Raw genomic sequence first — 19,126 nt, 5'->3', positions numbered from 1 at the left:
TTTTATATGCAACAACACATACCTAAAAATATTTTTTAAATTTATCCTGCAGTTGATATTTTTCTCTTGGATGAAATTTAAAAATAAAACATTTGTAAGTATTTGCATTGATTTTTAAGGGACAAAACATAAAATTCCACTCCCCAAATCCTCCTAATCTCCATATACACACATCTATGTTGATATAACTACCCACACTGCCAAAAACTTCCTACCATCGCTTGAATTGGAGATTATTACCTGGCCAGGCTATAAATTAGCATACTGGGACATATAACATTGGTTGGGACAATCAAAATCCAGTATCCTTCTCAAACATTAGGTTGCCTTGCACTTTTTCATGACTTTTATCAATGATACCATGCAGTATGTCCCTCCCTCCCTGCTCCAAAATGTCGAAATGTTCCAACAACTCAATTCAATTACCCGATCTAAAAATTATTCCGCTTTTAAAGAGCAATATCATTACAGTATTGGGAAAAGTCTTTTCTGTTCAGTGGTTATATTTTTTTCTAAATCTTAAAATTCTTAGGAGAAAAAAAAAAGAAGAAAAAAAAAGGGGGAAGCATTGGAATGATGTTTTATTCCTATTTATACAGAAACGGTCTCTGACATCCAGGGCTGAATATTTACATTCAAGCAAATAACATGATGCAAATAAAAAATGTGAAAACTGGCAGAAATAATAGTTCATCTCTGCTTTTAAAATATATCAGATGAAGCATACCTGTATACGTTGTGGTAAAGAGAGGCCTGAATCTGCAGGGACGATCTGTATTCGTTGTGCTGTCCCATCCATTAGTGTTTGTGTAACAGCTCCCTGGGAATGGGTAATCTAGGAAAAAAAAGAAACAAACGTAATGGATTGACAGTGCATATACTTAAGGATGGATACACTATCTTAATGGATGAAACCTTAAGGTTTCACCAACTTCTGATTTCTCTGCACAAGGCAACAGAAAGTCTAACACTCTTACTGTATAAGGAATGCAAATGCTTGTAATCTAATTTAAGAGCTTAATTTTGCTAGTTAAAAAATTCTGTTTGTTTCACGGGTTTAAACCCATTTTGAAATACCTTCCGATTTGAAATTTAGAAACACATCAAGTAAAACAATTCATTGTTGACAAGTCCATATAAGTCAACCAGACTGAATATTTATTACTGTTGATGTGCATGTTCACACATACTAAACACAATACCGTTCATCACAGCTGTGGTATACTTACACTAAAATATTTTTACCTCAATGTCTTACTTAAAGTGACAAAAGAATTTTTGGTGTGGAAACAGAGCAATTGGCCTTTTCTGTCTCGTTTCTGTTCTTCTGTTAAAGCAGCAAAAACAGAACACCAGAATTCTATACTGGGGAACTATCAAGAAAATTAGAGAAAATTAATGGAATGCACAATTTGTGGAAATGTTTTAACAATTATCAGTATTTTAAAAAATCTTCACATGCTATAGCCAAAGGCATATGGGGAAGGAGGGTATTATTCACTAAATTATTTGTCAATAAAAGTTAAGAAGTACAGCTACTATTTCCAGAGGCTTGATGAGAAAGGCTGGGCTTTTTGTAGTAAGTTTACAGATACCTTCAAACTGAAATTTTTGTCTTAAATTCCGGAGTAACTCCCTGAACTTTTTGCAATTCAAAATCTCTGGAACATCCTGCAATTCTGTATTAATAATAAGTATTGGTATTTACACCATCATAAAAATGCTCCTCTTCAACTGCTGCCCCACCCCCAAGAATTAATATAGAGAATATATATATGTTTATCTGCAGTAAAGGTCATGTTTCATAACACATTGAGAGCTTTTTTGTTCCTCCTGGATCAGCTTCCTGATTTTGCAACCACTCCACCATGTAAATGCTAGTACCAGCAGAAGAAAGGAGGCAAGAACACACAGCTGAAAGTGAGGATGAGAAGGGGAAGGAGTGTAAGACCTCCCCTTACAGTAGAAACACGAGCTCGCACCAGCCTAAAAGCTGATTTTGAAATTCTACCTGAAAATGCATTATTTTTGGTACCAGTCTCAGCTCGTATAACTTACTTGCTCTTAGGCCTTCAGCTTGGTAGGTAAAACTGGTTGGTTAGTCATTCGGCGATGTGGAATAGGACACTGATGCAGGTTAAAAAGCAGCCCAGGAGAGACAGACAAACAAAGGCTATTCTTAGCACAGATCAAACCTTCAATCCAGATCTCCGCAACGCTCAGAAGCACACACATCAGAGCAAATGAGAGAGTGGGATTAAGCTGCTGGGGGGGATCGCTTAAACTGCCAGCAGCATCAAAAGAAATGCTTGTCAAACTACTGCCCAAGCCATTTTGGAACACTGCTTTCTAAAAATACCCGATTTTTCATGACTACGAGTATTTTCCATATTCAAACAATTCATCCACTTCTTTACTTAAGTAAAGGACAGAGATGACTTCATTATACAGCAACATTTAGAGTTTGAAAGAGACACTTTCAAGCACTAAAATTCTGCATCAGCCTTTCAAGTGACATGTACCTGTGGTGATTTACAGGCAAGTGGAGTTTTATGTGTGTTTACCTTTGCTTTGCAAAATAAGCTACATATTCCAGGAATGCTTTATGCTTGCTCCCTTAAAATGTCATGATCTACATGTTGTGTGAGCTAAAACTGCTCTTCAACCCCACAAAATCTGTCAGCTTGACAGTTCTACTTTTATACAGAATACACTTTTTTTATTGCCGTTAAAAAAAAAATACTGATAAGAATAACCGCAGTATTTGTTAAAAACTGTATTTTGTATGTGTATGATAGACTCTGTTTCAACAACTACGTAGCTTTCCTCTGTTGCTGTTACCTGGCAGGACTGTGGAAACAAACCACCGTATACTTAGTGTACCCAAGCACAGATTAAAGAAAAGAGATTGCTGCAGGCTCTTGACAGGCAACCTCCCTACATAAGTCAAGGAGTGTGATCTTGATGTAAAAATATGAATTATCTCACGCTCAGCAAAAGATGATTAGCAGCTGGCAGAATTTGAGAAAGGATAAATATTGTGCAATGCTCCATAAAGGCAAGGCTATAAATTCCTTTTTTTTTCGTAAGTTTTGCTTTTATGCAAAAAAGCCCTAAATTAACAAAAAATACGTTTGTTAACATCATCATACATTTTTTGTGATAAGTTTGTGTTTTAGAATGCTTCATGAACAAGAGTTAATATTGTAAAGAAACCAAAACCTGTGTCACAGAAAATTTCAGACCATTATTTCAATGACCCGCAGGAGCACTTTCCATTCTCCTCAGAATGGGAGCACCTGTCTTTTTCCTTTCATGTACATCTTTCTTGTAAATTCAATTAAAACTATTTCAACATTCAAGAGAATTACAAATGCTAGCAAAAATACTGCTGAAGTTCCACAGACCTTAAATGATGGTTTTCAATGCTTACATTGAATAGGAACACCACCATGCAATTACAGCCCATAGGTCACAGGTAGGTAGGAACATATGCTATTACATGAAGGCCACTTTCCTTGCTGACTCCACCTTTCAGGCCGCGTGCTCATGCATGACATGCACCTTTGACAGTAATTTTGACTTACAGAGACTTACCTTGCACTGCCGTGGGTGATGCTTTTCCGCTCTTCTAACCATAGAATCACTTAGGTTGGAAGGGACCTTTCAGATCATCTAGTCCAACCATCAACCCAACACTGACAAAACCCATCACTAAACCATAGCACTAAGCACTATGTCTGCCTGTCTTTTAAATACCTCCAGAGATGGTGACTCAACCACTTCCCTGGGCAGCCCATTCCAATGCTTAATAACCCTTTCAGTGTAAAAATTTTTCCTAATATCCAATCTAAACCTCCCCTGGCGCAACTTGAGGCCATTTCCCCTTGTCCTATTGCCTGTTACTTGGGAGAAGAGACTGACTTGTACCACGTAAGGGAACTGCCCCCAACTGGGAGGGAGAAGACCTTTGTCCACTATCCCATAATTATTTTTTTTCCATTTTTGTCCACGACACAATGACACGAAGAGCTTACGTGAACAAGGCTAGCACAGCATGAGAATAAGTGGCTAAGTGAGGACTGGGGAATGCTCAAGCTGCACTGCTGCCAAATAAGATGTGACTGTCCCAGGCTTAGTAAAACCTTGCTAAAGGACAAATCCGAATCTACACTGCTGACAGAATGATATCCACGAAAACCGTAAGGCTGCAATTTCACCATGACCAGAAACAGCCAACAGCTCTCTGCAGTGTTGCACCTCCACTCCCTCCGTCTTCTCCCCTGCCTTCCTGGGGCTACCAGACACCTGTTTTATGCTGGCTCTGGTAACTCATTAGAGTCTTCTCAGACCCTACTCAATGCACAGCCCAGCAGAAAACCTTCCACTTGTTTTGGCCGGGTTAGCTTGCTGCTAGTGTGGAAATTAAAGAAGGTAAGAAACAGATAAAGGACCTTCCCTCTCCCACGGCCCTGAGATACTAAGTCAGCTCAGTGTCTCACAGAATCACATTATGAAATTGAGAAACAACCCTCACAGAGGCTAAACACCATCATCACACCATTCTCTTTTCCAAGTGGAATGTACTCTTCAGCTAGTTTTGACTAGCCTGTACTTTCAAAAAAACCCAACCCAAACCCCAGGAAATGCAGCCCTATTTAGACCTCCACAAGGAATTACATTACCAAAACAAAACTACACTAGACATGCCATTTTCACTTATAAAGAGGACACGTGAGAGAAAGAAAACACCATACATCACATAAATCATTTATGTCCTTTGAGACAGCCTTGGCAACCCTCAGATGCTACAACAATAAAAGCTGTAAGAATTTATACAGAATAGAATTAACCATCCCACCCCCATCCCTAACCTTTCTATTTGAAATCAAGACTGAGAACTAAAATTACTTTAAAATTAAGTCCATGTCTAGACAAGAATTAAAGAGCGGACATATCTAGCTAAAAATACCATTTATGTAAGATAAATAAGATACTGCTTGTATCCAATTTAAAGCAGTGCTAATTTTAAATAGACTATGCTATGCTTAAACTGTGCATCTCTGGAAGTTCTCTGGCTGCAATAGACAGATTCTGCACACAGGTTACAGAAAATGAAAAGCTGAAGTTAGCAGAAACAAGAGTTCAATCTTCCTTTTGACTTATGCCAAAGACCAACAAATATTTCACAGTGAAGAGCATGGCAAACCTTTACTCATGAAAACAAAAATGACAATTGAAGCAATTGCTTAATTGGAAAGTAAAAGCTACGTACTGACAACTCTCTTGATTGTAAATTTTCTAACTGAAAGTGAGCTAAGCAATTCTACAACCAGAGGCCTCCGAAGACCATTACAGGCCCAAAAAGCAGAGCTGAACAGCTACTCACTTACTGGAAACACTGCAACATTTTCCTTAGCTTCATTTCTGTGGGGCAAGGTTTGGCAAGAAAGACTTTGTGGCATAACTTTAAAACGGGCATAGTAAATTCTAGTCTTTCATGGGAGAGTCTCTGGAAGCTTTAGGTGTACTAAAAATTATTTCCTCTTGTGATTTTGGTTTTGACATATCAGTCTGTGCATTTTATTGTTCAGTGTCTCTTAACTAGGACTCAAAATGTATGTACCTCTCCCATTTGCTGTTCAATAATTTGATGGGCCAGTTCCTCTATTGCTGCCATGATCTTTAATCACCAGAATTTCCTGTCAAAAAAAGGAAAGAAGATGCTTAACATCTATAGCCTCAAAAGTAAAAATATCTTGGGAAAAATACAGTTCACATAAGTAAAGTATGTTCATAGTTGTCTGAAGGTGACATCCCTGCAGAATTTAAAGTTTGATTATACTATAAAAGTAATCATTTATTTTCTATTGGTAAACTTATGTATCTCTCTACTCAAATAACTCACCTAAAGATTTCCTATTTTCCTCCTCTGCTTTCCCAAAAAAATAAAAATACAGTAAACTCCCTGTGAGAACAGAAGTGAATTACTGACCATGACATCAGCAGGGACATAATCGACATCTTAAAAGCTGGAACAGAGCCAGTTTTGTTAATGCAAATCAAAGCGGGGAAAGCTGACTTCTTCTGAACTCATACTGATTTTTTTTAGCATTAATAGGAGTGCTTGAAGGTCAATTTTGTAATTAATAGGAGGCACGACTTGGCAGGCAGAAAATATTCATGTTTAAAAAAAGATGCTGGTTATTGTAATTAATGAGAGGCACTACTTGGGAGGCAGAAAATACTCATGTTTAGAATAAGATACTGGTTTGCCACCAATACTGTAGTTACAGCATAAGAAGTCCAAATCTTCGTAAGAATTTTGCAGGATTTAACAGGCACTACTACCTTAATGCAGTATAAAGCATTCAGATGTATGCCTTGTTTGTTCGGGTATTTTGATTTACAAATATTCGCTAGGCAGTACTTAAAATGAACATATACAAATTATGAAGCACCACAAACACTTAATTTTCCTGACAAAAGCTGTATTATAAACACTGTGATACTTCTTATATGAATAAAGAAAGTTCTCTTACACAAAAAAAATTGTCTATGTACTAAATTTGCTTTGTTTCAAATATACAATGTATACGGCCTCCTCATTGCAGGCAAAGTTATAAAGACATTTAATACCAACACACATATTCATGCATTAACATAAGAATAAATGGCGTCGGTATAAAGGATATTTACATGGTGTAAAAAAATTATTTATTTATTTAATAAGCAGGAAGTGTGCTGTGTAACCATAAAAAAAGCTAATGAAAGTAGTTACTTGTGTAGAAAAGGGGTGTGTGTGTATATATATATATATAGTTAGTTGGTTTTCACGTTAACTTTGCTAGAAGTCCTAGGAACTATCTCCTACCCCAGTGATCTCTAAACTTTCCCAATCAACTATGCAAATAAAAACGTTAACTCAGTTTGAAGATCATTCTGCTCTTGTAATTGGAAAGAGGTATTTCTTTTGACTAGGGCCAGAACTGCAGGCCTTGGAAGTGTGTGGAAAGGAAGACTATAGAAATATTTGGGCACCGTAGACCATTCTTAATCACCCACAAGCATGCTGCACTGTTAGTTAAATTAAGCCGAAAGATGACAGACATACACATAAAACATATGAGACTTGCGTTGAGAGGCATTATCTCCTCAGAAGATCTAATACATGTCAGCACCCTTGCAGGCACACTCTATTAACCCACTTCTGCACGCAGCGAGCTGTAGCACAATCGCTATTCACAGAGCACATTCAAGTCAGCCAGCATATTCTATCAGATGTTTTCTTATTTTAAATAAAATACTAGCAACAAAATATTGCATTGTTTACACACGCACTGACAGAAATTAGTACTACTTCATAACAAAAGACATGCACACATAAAAAAAGAAAAGCTAAAAAGAAGAGCATAACATCCTAAGAGCAAATTAGAGAACTATTTAAATAAGACAGACACACTTTTGGGTAAGAGATGTACTTTTTGCAAAGAGTTATTTCAGAGGAAGACCTTACTGTTTCATGACAATTTGACGTACCAGAAATACTGTGCATGTGATGATCTTTTGCAAAAAATAAGAGTAAACCAAATAAAATGCTGAAATTCTAGTCTGATCTCAGAGCTGATCCTGCTTGGAATGGGGTTTTGGACTAGAGGCTTCCTTGATGTCCCTTCCCACCTGTAATAGTCTACAACTCAAAAATGCACTGTTTTCTTAGCTACTGAAACCAGAGTTGCTCGTGTTTTCTTTAATTTTGTTTATTTTGGGGGCATTTAGACTGTATTGCTACAACTGAGTACACCTTGGAGGTTGTGACTGAGTAACACTCTATTCTGCTCCAGATTTCTTCCTACTTTTTTCTCGTATCTAATTTAGAATTCCTGCAAAAATAATACATCATCAAGACAGGGAATCTCTTTAGAGAACCTCTCCCACTGCTCTTAAGAGTAAACCAGAGTATACTTACATTGCTCCTAACAGCAAGAATAAAGGATGCCTATGGTCAGTTCTGGATTTCAGTGCACTGAGTATTTTCAATATTTTATTAGCGCTGTTTGATAATACTGAATCAACAATGTAAGAAAACACAAAGGGCAGTGGGATGCAAATCCTTTGACAAACTGTTTAGAATCAAACTGCTTTAAAGGTGACAATTGTTAAATAAAAACCTAATGAAATTACAATGGACTTTGAAAGCCTGACTACATTAATATTCCCTAAACAAGTGATGCTCCTATCCTTCCCCCATCAGAAGAATTTTACTGGTCAAAAAGATTTTCTTTGAAATGGGATTGTCAGAACGAAGAGAGAGAAATTTGTGTTCACAGGAGTTTTCAAATCCAGCTATTTCTGAACTTGAAGAATGTCACCTCTCCATTCAAAGCACTTTCAAGAAGGTTTTTCTCAACAACTATAATCTTCAGAGAATGACTTGTAAATGGCACAGCTCTCAGAGAAAAAAAAATCTCTCAAAAAAGCATAGCAAACACTTAAGTGTCCATCATTGAGGGTCTCAACCACCACATAAGCACAGCTTTTAAGAATGCTGCTTCTAACATTAATGTTTCACTGTACACCTGACAGTGCACCTTAGGAAAAAAAAAAGTACTCTTTTACCTACAAGCAGTTAATAATAAAAATTGAAAAAATAAGAGGGAAACTCATCTTGAAACTGCATAAATTCTTGATCACAACAATGAATTCACCAGCTAGGAACTTGAAGTATGAATCCCATACATCACAATCCTGTTGAGACACAGAAACCTCAAACCAAAGTAAAAGCTTTTTAATTGCTCATCCAGTCATTCTGTGCTACTCGTTAGATGATGCTGCGGCTCAGAGGCACGTTTCTGCAGTATCATCTTGGTAGGAAACAAAAGGACTGACCTCCAGAATCCAGAGGGGTGTAGCTTTAAGGAATCACTTTGCACCTGCTCGTTAGTTCTTCTGAAGCAGCTGTGACTGCCCTCACAGCTAAGATGTATTAGTAAAACAAGTTAGCTTTAAAACTGAAAGTGATTTAAACTGACACGTTTTCCCTTGCAGCAAAGCAGTGATGCAATATACACGTCTTCAACTATGATGCTCCGGTCATAGGGAAACTAAGTCTCAGAGAGGCATAAACCATTAGAAGTGAATTCTTGAAACTTTATCTAAAATAGGCATCTGCTTCTCATTTGAACTAGAGCTGCGTGAACAGAGTACTTCAAGCGTACAAATAAGATCGAACTCTTATGATGAAGAGGAATCTGGAGAATAGGTTGAGGCTGTCCTACCTCTTCATGCGTGTTAGCATACCTTTACAACTAGAAAAAAATCTCTAACGCAATAACTAGGATCTTTCGCAGATATAATTCATAGCAGTACCAATTGACAACTGCTACATTATGAAAGAGCTATGAAAGCAGGTTTTTTTTAATTAGTGTTTACAACAGTAATAGATGCACTGGAAGAGTATACTCAGTTTCTCTGCATTTTCACGCATGCATTAGAACTTGGTAATTTGAGGCCTCTTGATGTGACATTAATCATCGCTTGAACAAAAGGAAGGGGCTATGAGCTCTCTGTATTATTGTGCTGAAGTTTTGTCAAGCTGTCATTAAATAATAATAAATTATATATACAGAGAGAGAGTTGAAGTTTTTGGCATGAAGAACCATCCTTCTGGTAAAGCCTTATTTATTTATTTCATTGCAAATTCAGTTTTTGAGGGTACTGAACTTGTGATTATTTTTTTGAGGATATAGTGCAGAGGTGTAAAATTCTTGAGTTATAAATGCTGATAAAGCCATTTACGGAGAAGTTGTGAAACTCTAATTGCTTTGACTCACAAATTATGAAGTTCAAAAACTTTGAGTTAAGTTAGAAACAGTCCTATTATAGGCATAAAATGTGTATTTATACTGTTGCGACATCGCATTTTTAAATTTCTGTAGTGAAACAAGCCTTTAAACAAAACTAAGACTGTTTACAATGGATAATTGCCAATATATCCCTCTGGGGATCATTGGTTGGTTTTTTTTTTAATGCAGTGACTTCCTAAGACCCATGTACATCAGGCCGGATCTATGAAGTTATACTAATTATGAGGATGTGACCTTATGCTGGCTTCACTTCAGTAGGTGAAATTCCTTTGTGTATGCAAAAATAAATGGCAAATTAATACTCCTCAGCAGTCAGTCCCACTACAGCTCTTGCTAGTGAGTAAAGCACTGATTCAGACTCTCAGAAGCAGGCAACCAGTCTGAAACTCTGGTCCAACTTTAACAGCGCTTATAAGCAGAGGCAGCATGGCTTGGAACGCCCTTCTGAATTAATCCTCCACCTCATCTTCTCACTCAAAGTGTACATGCGGATGAGCTGCTTCTGAACTAGTTGCTGGTTGCTAATCACCAGAGCGTAGTGCATTATTGTGAAGTGCGTCTTTACCGTTCGTGTTAAAATGCCGTGCAATAAACAGTAATGCTCAGCAACCAGCTCAACACCACCTTGGCCACCTGTGTATTACAGGTGGGATGACAGCTAGCAGCAATAACTATCAGGAGTTGCACTGATGATTATGTATCAGAGTTCTTAAAGTAGAGCGTAATCTTAATTTTGGCCTGAGGAAATGGAATTTCCATGGACTTTAAGAAAAATAAATATTTAAATTATTAGCGTCTCTGACACTTGCAAATATCACACTCAACTACATCCTAAAATAAATGCTAATAAGAATCAGGTTCCTCCCTCATTTACCTGACATGGCATAAATGAGGCTAGGGCTTGTGTTAGTGCACAACTTCATGTGTTGCAATCACATCCTTTGTAACCAGTGTGACTTGTAATTACATACAGTGGATTATTCCCTTATGTCTTCTATCTCTTTTTTTATAATGTTAAATTATAGAGTATTATTTACAAGATGAATTACATGATGTTTTATATTTCGACACTTGAAATTTTAAGTTGCATAAACATTTAGTAGTAGGTTCTTTTGCATGTTGTTGCTTTATTTATCTTAGCAATCCCTAAACACAAGGGCACTAACTGACAAATGCAGTATTTGTAACAATGGTACTCTGTAATGAAATGCCTTAACTTAGATCACCTCCAATAAGCCAGGTGACTTTGCTCTGAAGAGCATGTATACTGGTGAAAAAACTCACCAACTTCAATGTTTAAATGATAAACTTTCAGGCAACATTTCATGCCACAGCTCAAATGCTGAAGCAGCTAGCTGAAACAGGCATTCCTATCCCATTGCCTATTTTTGCTTTATTATTTCATCTCTTCTTGTGCTGGCATCAGTATACGCATAATGCCTTGAGGAGTCAGTTCAAGGAACTGAACTGGCAGAAACCTCTTCCTTATTTGTAGAGTCATGGCATAGTTTCAAAGAATTTCAACAGTTTGAACAGTATTATAGGTCATCCCTGGCGAGGATGTCCTGCTCACCCTGACCAAGCTGTGGTGGTGTTGACCACACACTAGGACAATCCAACTCACTAAAAAGACAGAACACTAACCTAGCAGAAATGCACCAAATATCTCCTAGGTGAGCACACTGAACTAATAATTTACTTCACAGTCAGATTCATTCCACCGCAGACAAAAAGGAGAACATGTTGTTAGAAGTCAAGGGAGGGAAGAAAAAAACAAAGATGAAGGAGGAGGCAAACCTCACACTCCATCACTGGTGGTGGGGAACTGATAGTTCAGTTAAACTGACCATGGAACTGTACTTTCTGGTTTTGGTCCCTCCAGCTGCCTGACACAGCTCAGTGTGGAGACAGGCAAGCACCAGTTGCAGTTGTGGGAAGCAACAAGGCTGCCTCTTTGGGCAGTAGCTACCTGTTCAGCTGTGCATCTTGACACTGGAGACGAGGGAGCAGGACAGGCCAAGGAGAACTGGCTATCAACAAATTCTAAGCTAACTCTGGGACCTCAGCTAAGGTATCCATGTTAGACTTCACATCAGGCATGCTTAATCACTCTTTACAGACCACTGCAAAGAATTAAGTAGAAAAAGTGGTGCTTTGGCTGTTTTTTCTTCTATTTTGTAAACTTACAAAATTAGCACATTTCTCATGTTTTTAAAAGCTTCTTTTCCTGAGTTACTCAAGCCAGCATTCCCAAAAGCTGAACTGTTTCACATGAAAGGGTGAATATACTCTAAACTCAGAGCTATCTGGAATTGGGAAATATTCCTTAAATACTTTAGAAAAAAACCCTTCATTTCCCAGTGAAAAGATTTAAATAACTGTCACCACAGTCTGAGTTTTGATCTTCAATAACTGGAAGTAATCTTCAAGGTCTTCTCATCTAATGTGAATCTTCCTGAATTCAGAAATGCTTTTTTCCACACTTGTCCAAACCACGTCACACACCTTCAAAGCACACATCAGGCAAAATACAAGAAATGTTTTTTATTGATAGTCTAGGAAAGAAGTAGATTGAGTCAAATAATTGATGGTTTCTTCCTTGAGAATGCTTTGTTCTTCTTTCAAAGGGAACGAGACAAATCAAGATAAACCAAACTTTATCAAGATGCTAGTTAAAAGACTGCTAATCACACTAATATTTCCTTTCTAAAGTTATCTAAAATAATGAAAGGATAAGAGCTGGAGTTCTAGAAGAGACCAGAGAACACCACACGAAAAAAACAGCACAAATTTTAGGATCTTCTTTAGCATGTGCCACAACTAAAAGAACTGGAATAATATTACAGTTATATTATTAGTCCAAAAGAGGGAAGGAGTAGAACTAAACACTAAGTTGTTTGTAGGCAGTGCCCAATTAAATTTTCCCTCATTCATATCTCACTTTGAATACTCTTGCAAAAAATATTTTCTTCACTCACTGTTTCAACCAGTGAGTCTATAGTTGCCTATAGCAATTATTGCTTAATTGGTTTCCCATTTTCACATCATCCCTTCACAAGATGCTTGCCTTTACTTTTACCTTCAAGGTTCTGAAAAATGAAACGGTAAGAAATGCTTTGTCTCATGACCATATAGCTAATGATACTGTTACTCCCTTCTACAACTTTTTGTAGATCTGCCATGAAGACTGGAAACAGTCTATCTAAAACTCTACAAAACAAATTAATAACCTTTCTTCAATTTGTCTTAGAGATGTGTTGCTGACAACAACGTCAGAACTCAGAAAGACTGTCTGGAAAAAAGACGGCTGAGGGGGGACCTCAACACTTACAAATACTTAAAGGATGGGTGTCAGGAGGATGGGGCCAGGCTCTTTTCAGTGGTGCCCAGGGACAGGACAAGAGGGCACAGACTCGAGCATAGAAGTTCCACCTAAACATGAGGAGGAACTTCTTTACTTTGAGGGTGGCAGAGCACTGGAACAGGCTGCCCAGAGAGGTGGTGGAGTCTCCATCTCTGGAAACATTCAAAACCCGCCTGGACACGTTCCTGTGCAACCTGCTCTGGGTGACCCTGCTCTGGCAGGGGGGTTGGACTAGATGATCTCCAGAGGTCCCTTCCAACCCTATGATTCTATGAACTGACAACATTTAGACTGTCAACATGATTAGATCGCTGCCTCTCCAACTGTCCAATATATTCTGCTTTTGTACCCTTGTATTCCCTCAGTCTGTGATGATCTATTTGTGTATTTTCTCATTAGTGGTAAATTTCTGGAGCAAAGGAAAAATCCCTTTCTTAGAAGGTACCCAATACACTAAGGCTCCCCTTCTGTTATTCTACGTACAGAATAACACAAATATGAGCATCTGTATTTACACTGATTAGACCTGCTTTACAAGTATAATCGCTGCATTTGTTTCCAAAGTTATTTCTTAAGTGCTTGACAGTATTACTTCCTACATAATTAAATAAGAAAAATTAAGCTCTTTCAAAAACCTTTGAAAAAGAAACTAACTCACAGATAGACAAAATTATATATCCATCGCTTTTCAAAATCTCAATTTATTAGAAGAAGCACCTAAAAGCTTCTTTTCAAAAAGGCATTTTGACAAAAGACAGACATTGGACTTCCTCTCTGTTACTTAGAATGCATTTATTGCATCTCTCTTCAACCTTCAGACTCAAATGAAGTGCAACCAGAATCTCTTTCTGTATGTAAATCCTATGTAAATACTGTTAGTTTATGTCCCTAGCAAATGAGTTAGCGAGTCTTCTTGGCAGGAGAAGTCAGAGTTATTCTTAAATACATCACTATCATCAGTGTTAGCCCAAACTTGTTGGTGTTGAACCTGGCATCATTGCCAATGGTTTTCCATTTAAAAAAGCACTCCATGAGCCACCGTGTCAGGGGAAAACTTTCATTAGCTTGCACTAATTCAACCACTCCTCTTTACTTCTTCCTCAGTTTTTATGTGCCAGAGTTTTCTCAATGTTTTGGTCAACATAAGTTACTTTTTAAATTGGTTTTGGCTTACTTCAACTGAAATAGGTTATGAAACATTCCCATGAGAACAGCCAGCAGATTTGAGGATTGGTAGTGAGAAGCACTAACCACTCCACTAGTACAGTTATACCCATAAGACATCAATGTTTAAGTCACACCCTTCTCCAGGGACAAAAGTTATACAACTTCACTATCCTAGTAGGAAGTTCCTACTAATAGTATTTCAAAATATTACATCATTGTAGACTAAGGACTTTAAAAGCAGCAGCAGGAAGAATATTTCTTTATGTTTAGACTCTCCATTTGATATAAATGGTAACATCTGCTGCTCTATTACATTGCACTGTTGGTACAGCTGCCCCACTATCAAGTACCTTGCTTTTGATCTAACACCCTTTAAATGAGTAAGAACAAACCACACCAGTATGAAGATACAACATGAGAAAATTCTGTCCACCCCAAAGATCTTCAGTTTACTTTTTTAAAAAAATGTCATAACCCAGGCCAGTGTAGTTTTACTGGTGCAAAGATAACGCTTGAAACATATGTGTAATTTAACTTACCCTGCTAGCAATCAAACCAGCTTGACCCTGTATGTATGGAATGCATAATGACTCTGATAACGACTGTGTATATGTACAAAATGCATGTTGTTAATACATGGATCTTTCCTAGATTAAGTCCACCTGTACAAGATCAGATGCACATTTAAACTAATAAAATAACATAAGAACTTTCTAGATACTTCTGAGGTACAAGCACATTAACTAGTTATGGCTGCAGAAGTTACTGTGAACTTTACTTTCTGTTCTTATAGCACAGTAAAGAGAAATACCAGAAGATTAACATGACTTTTTAGGAAAGCTCAAAAGGTTAATATAACGGAAAGCCAACTGGAAAAGCATTCCCTCTTAGAAGAAACTGTCTTAATCTCTCTCTATAGTCATATTGCTTCAGTAGTAAATGATTTTAACAGATCTCAGAAAATGAACTAAGGATACGCTATTTTAGCTCAGGTCATCACACTGGGCTTACGGCTGCTCTGTACCTTAAAATGGAAACTAGTCCTCGTTTCCATTCTCAGACTCATCATGTACTAATTAAGAATTCAGCATAACCTGTGTCAAACCTATTTAATAAATACCTACACATAAAATAGAAAGCACTTAATCGCTCTATGATTAAGAGTTCCAGAGTTAGGGGATTCTGCTACTTGTTTTAAGCACTAAGATTTCTTTATACTTCCGAACAGTATTCTGCATGCTTTATAGATAATAAAGAAGCCAAGGAATGCAAACACATTTGTGAAACAAATGACACTGCTCTGCTCAATGCTTCATACAAGAAAAGCTCAATGAACGCTGGGAGCTAAATGAGCTATTCTTGGATTATCGTTCTATAAGCCATATTGCTCAAGATGGTAGAACAGCTGGCAGACTTAAGGGAGTAACATTCTCTTTATCAATGAACTAAGGAATATTTATGTGACTCTTGACACCCAGTTAGATACTGTTTATTAAACTTGCATGACATCAAGATTTAGAGAGTACATATGTAAGAGACAGATAACCACAGGAAACTGAAGCGGCTAAACCTGCAGGCAAGGAAGGGAAGATGAGATGCTTGTAAAAGCATAGGGAATAATTAAAAGGCACACAGCAATAGAGAAAGATCCATTTGCAGGCATGCCTGTACAATTAATTTAGAATCATTGCTCTCACTGCTTTTTCATGTAAACAAGTGCGACAGTGGGAGGAGAGGTGAGAAAAGAGAATTGCTAGGGTAAATTTTCAGGAGGCTGCAGAGTCATTCGTAGAGTTCGGGCCACCAAAGGGATAGTCTCACTTTTAGCCCCCGGCTGCTGTTGCTTTTATCATGTCATCTCTAGAACCTGCCTGAACAGCCACAGAGCTGATTCAGCTCACCAGCCCCACAAACAACAGGGCAAAGGAAGGAGAACGAAAGGCAAGGGGGCTCTCTGCAAGCTGAGCCCACTCACATGAGCACGGGCTATAGGCCAGAGCCAGGTAAGGAGACAGCCATTTGATCAGGTCAAGCCACCCTAGGTAATGTCAGCCATAGCCTGCATCTCCACCTGAAGCTTGCAAAATCCTGCAAGATTACAGGAAGAAAAAAACCCAGACTGGTTCCCTGCACCAGAGTTGAAGCTGCACAAGGAACCAGACCAGGAAGTTCATCTGATTGAAGACATCCCCCTTCGCTGGATTAGATTCAGCCAGGCCCATTCTCCTACCTGGCACGCAAAGATTATGCTAACACAGCACAGCAAGTGCAAACCCTTCTTTCCAAACACAGAGAGGCATTACATCCACTATGGCATAATTACAGCATTTCACAAAATGGGGTAGCCCTGCTCCTGGCTGACAGCTTTGTCCCCCTCTACATTTGACCTTGTGGTTGTATAGCTGAAAGGTAAGCTCATATCCTGAATTTATTCACTCTGCAGCTAACAAATGCTACACATAACAAGAGAACCAGATAAAAGCAGAAATAAGGCCATTTCTTTTGGAAAAAGCCCATATTGTTACACCAGCTTATATATAACACCAAATTGCCCATATAAGTGTGGTATGCTGTGGCTGCTCAGAGCATTCACTGAACTACAGCCACAGACGAGGTAGCTGATTCATGAAGGTGTGCTATGGAAAGGACTGTCAAACCTGTTCAATAGTACTACTAATAACTCTGACCTTACAATGTTCATATCCAGAGAAACTTCCTTCAGAAAAAAAAAAGAAAAAAGAGTTTCATACATACACATCCTTCCCGTAAATCAGTGCTGACACTGTTTCAGATAAAAATATCCCTTTATAAACATCATCACCTGCCTCTTCCCTGTTTGATTTTGGGGTGGGTTTTTTTTTTTTGCTTTATCAACTCCACCAGATCAGATTTTGTTAGAGGGTGTGTGTTGTTGCTTTTGTGAGGTTTTGTTTGTTTGTTGTTTTTTTAATTCCTATAAATATGCATGTAAAGTCCTCTGGAAAAAAATACTCGGATTAAGTCAGTCAAGAGTGAAAGCATTAGTTATGCTGACACTTACACTGTCCCACTAATAGTTCAAAGGAAACATATTACCAAAACAAACAGGGCAGTTTTCACACCACAAAGTTACTGCTAAGCTATAAACAGCAACCTCAACTTATTTGGAACCAAATAACCATTAATTATAGCTAATATGACAATAGCAGAGGGTTTGGCTTTAGTTTTTTGGTGGTTTATGTTTTTCAACTTTCTGGTTTAACTTCCTACAAAGACTCAAATACTTAGCTTAGTCCAGCCTGTTTGACTATCAAGTTGAACAAAAAGTAATTTCAGTTAAACAAATTTGAACCTTTTAGAGAAGGCCTGGCCAAACCAACAAAATTAATCTCAGTATTGGTACAGAAGGGCAGTTCTTAGACCGTGATTTTCAGGAACATACTTCCTTGCAAAATCCACAGCACTGCTTCGTAAGATACACGGGACTCGGCAACCTTCCAATCTGAGAACTGGAAATAGAGAGTTTGATTCTTCAGAAGAGAAATCCTTTGTTGCTTTAAGAGTTTGGTGAGTACTATCAAACACACTAATCTCTGGAATCAAAAGCTGCTGACTGAAGGGTAAGAATATGGAGAGGTCTGCATACACCAGAGTAAGAATTTGATTAACTGCGCCTTTGCAGTTTTATCTACCATTCTAACACTGATGAAATTCTGTTTTGCAGCAGCTTACCTTATGCCGATAATGTAAAGGCACAAGTTCAAAGTGCTAAAAAGCAGCCTGAAACAGCACTAAGGAAAAAATGCAAAAACGTTAACTAGAAAGTGACGTAGGTATTGTTCAGTTTTCCGTGATGGTCACCACTGGGTTGCACACGGCAGCCTGCATGTGACAAAAAAGCATATGCAGACAGCTGTGTCAGCCAGAGCCTGCAGCCCTCGCACCCACCCCAGCTGCTTACTGCTTCCTCACAGTGGATGTTAATACCCCCACAGGCCTGGGAAAGCAGATACTCACAGGAGAGCTCCCTGATGTGTATCAGCCAAAATAACTCAGGTTAGCAAAGCTTACTATTAAAACTGCTTCAGCCAGGATGGCAGCTGAAGCAGGAAATGCGCACATACCCTCTGCCAGCTGCTGCACTGCCAGCTGAGATCCACACTTTGTCCACCAGCAGAACAAACACATACAAGTTAAAGATTTGACACCACTATTCCTTATACACAGTTAAGCTCCCTACTTTTAGCAAGGCCTGCTGGCTTATTTTAGGGGGTTTTCACCCAGACATTAGACACAGGTTACTTTCTTTAGGGAAACTACTTTCCTTCACAAACTTTCAGAAAAATCCACCGACTTCACTGGCTGCACAAATTTTAATTGCATAATACAATGAGCACACAATAAATCAAAATGAAAGTAGAGTATCAGCATAGGGAACAAGCAAACTAATCTTGCCAGTGTAAATATTTAGATTTCACATTATAGATGAAAGCCAGTTTTCACTGGACTACCACACTAGCTTTAAGCATTCTGTAATTATATTTTGCATGTGAAGTATTAAACTGCATGCTACAGTATCACTGGGCTTTTGTTTGGTTTCATGTCATGTCCCCCCCCGACCAATACGCTTTTAATAACAGAATACAGTCATGAAATAATTCATGTTGAAAGGTACTTCTGGTGGTCATCTGGTCCAACCTCCTTTCCCCCAAGGCAGAGGAGGCCGCTTCAGCGTTACACACATTGCTTG

At 38.2% G+C, this 19,126-nt stretch overlaps 1 protein-coding gene across 5 annotated transcripts in view; it reads right to left on the bottom strand.

Annotated features, from left to right (window-relative positions):
* The window catches only part of NR2C1 (nuclear receptor subfamily 2 group C member 1), a 51,990-nt gene that overhangs the window by 30,684 nt on the left and 2,180 nt on the right, over positions 1–19,126 (bottom strand). For 2 of the 5 annotated variants that reach the window (XM_054200359.1, XM_054200384.1), the window contains exons 2-3: positions 5,627–5,702; positions 728–835 (exon numbers count right to left, since the gene is read on the bottom strand). In XM_054200359.1, coding sequence (XP_054056334.1) covers positions 728–835; positions 5,627–5,680 — 162 coding nt within the window. In that variant the 5' untranslated portion in view covers positions 5,681–5,702. Of the gene's footprint in view, positions 1–727; positions 836–5,626; positions 5,703–5,908; positions 5,929–19,126 lie in introns of those variants that run through there. The other 3 variants (XM_054200376.1, XM_054200394.1, XM_054200367.1) reach the window with 2 other exon arrangements.

Source organism: Rissa tridactyla, chromosome 1 (assembly GCF_028500815.1).
Source record: "Rissa tridactyla isolate bRisTri1 chromosome 1, bRisTri1.patW.cur.20221130, whole genome shotgun sequence".
NCBI classification, from domain to species: Eukaryota; Metazoa; Chordata; class Aves; order Charadriiformes; family Laridae; genus Rissa; species Rissa tridactyla.
This window is presented reverse-complemented; position numbering and strand designations above follow the sequence as displayed.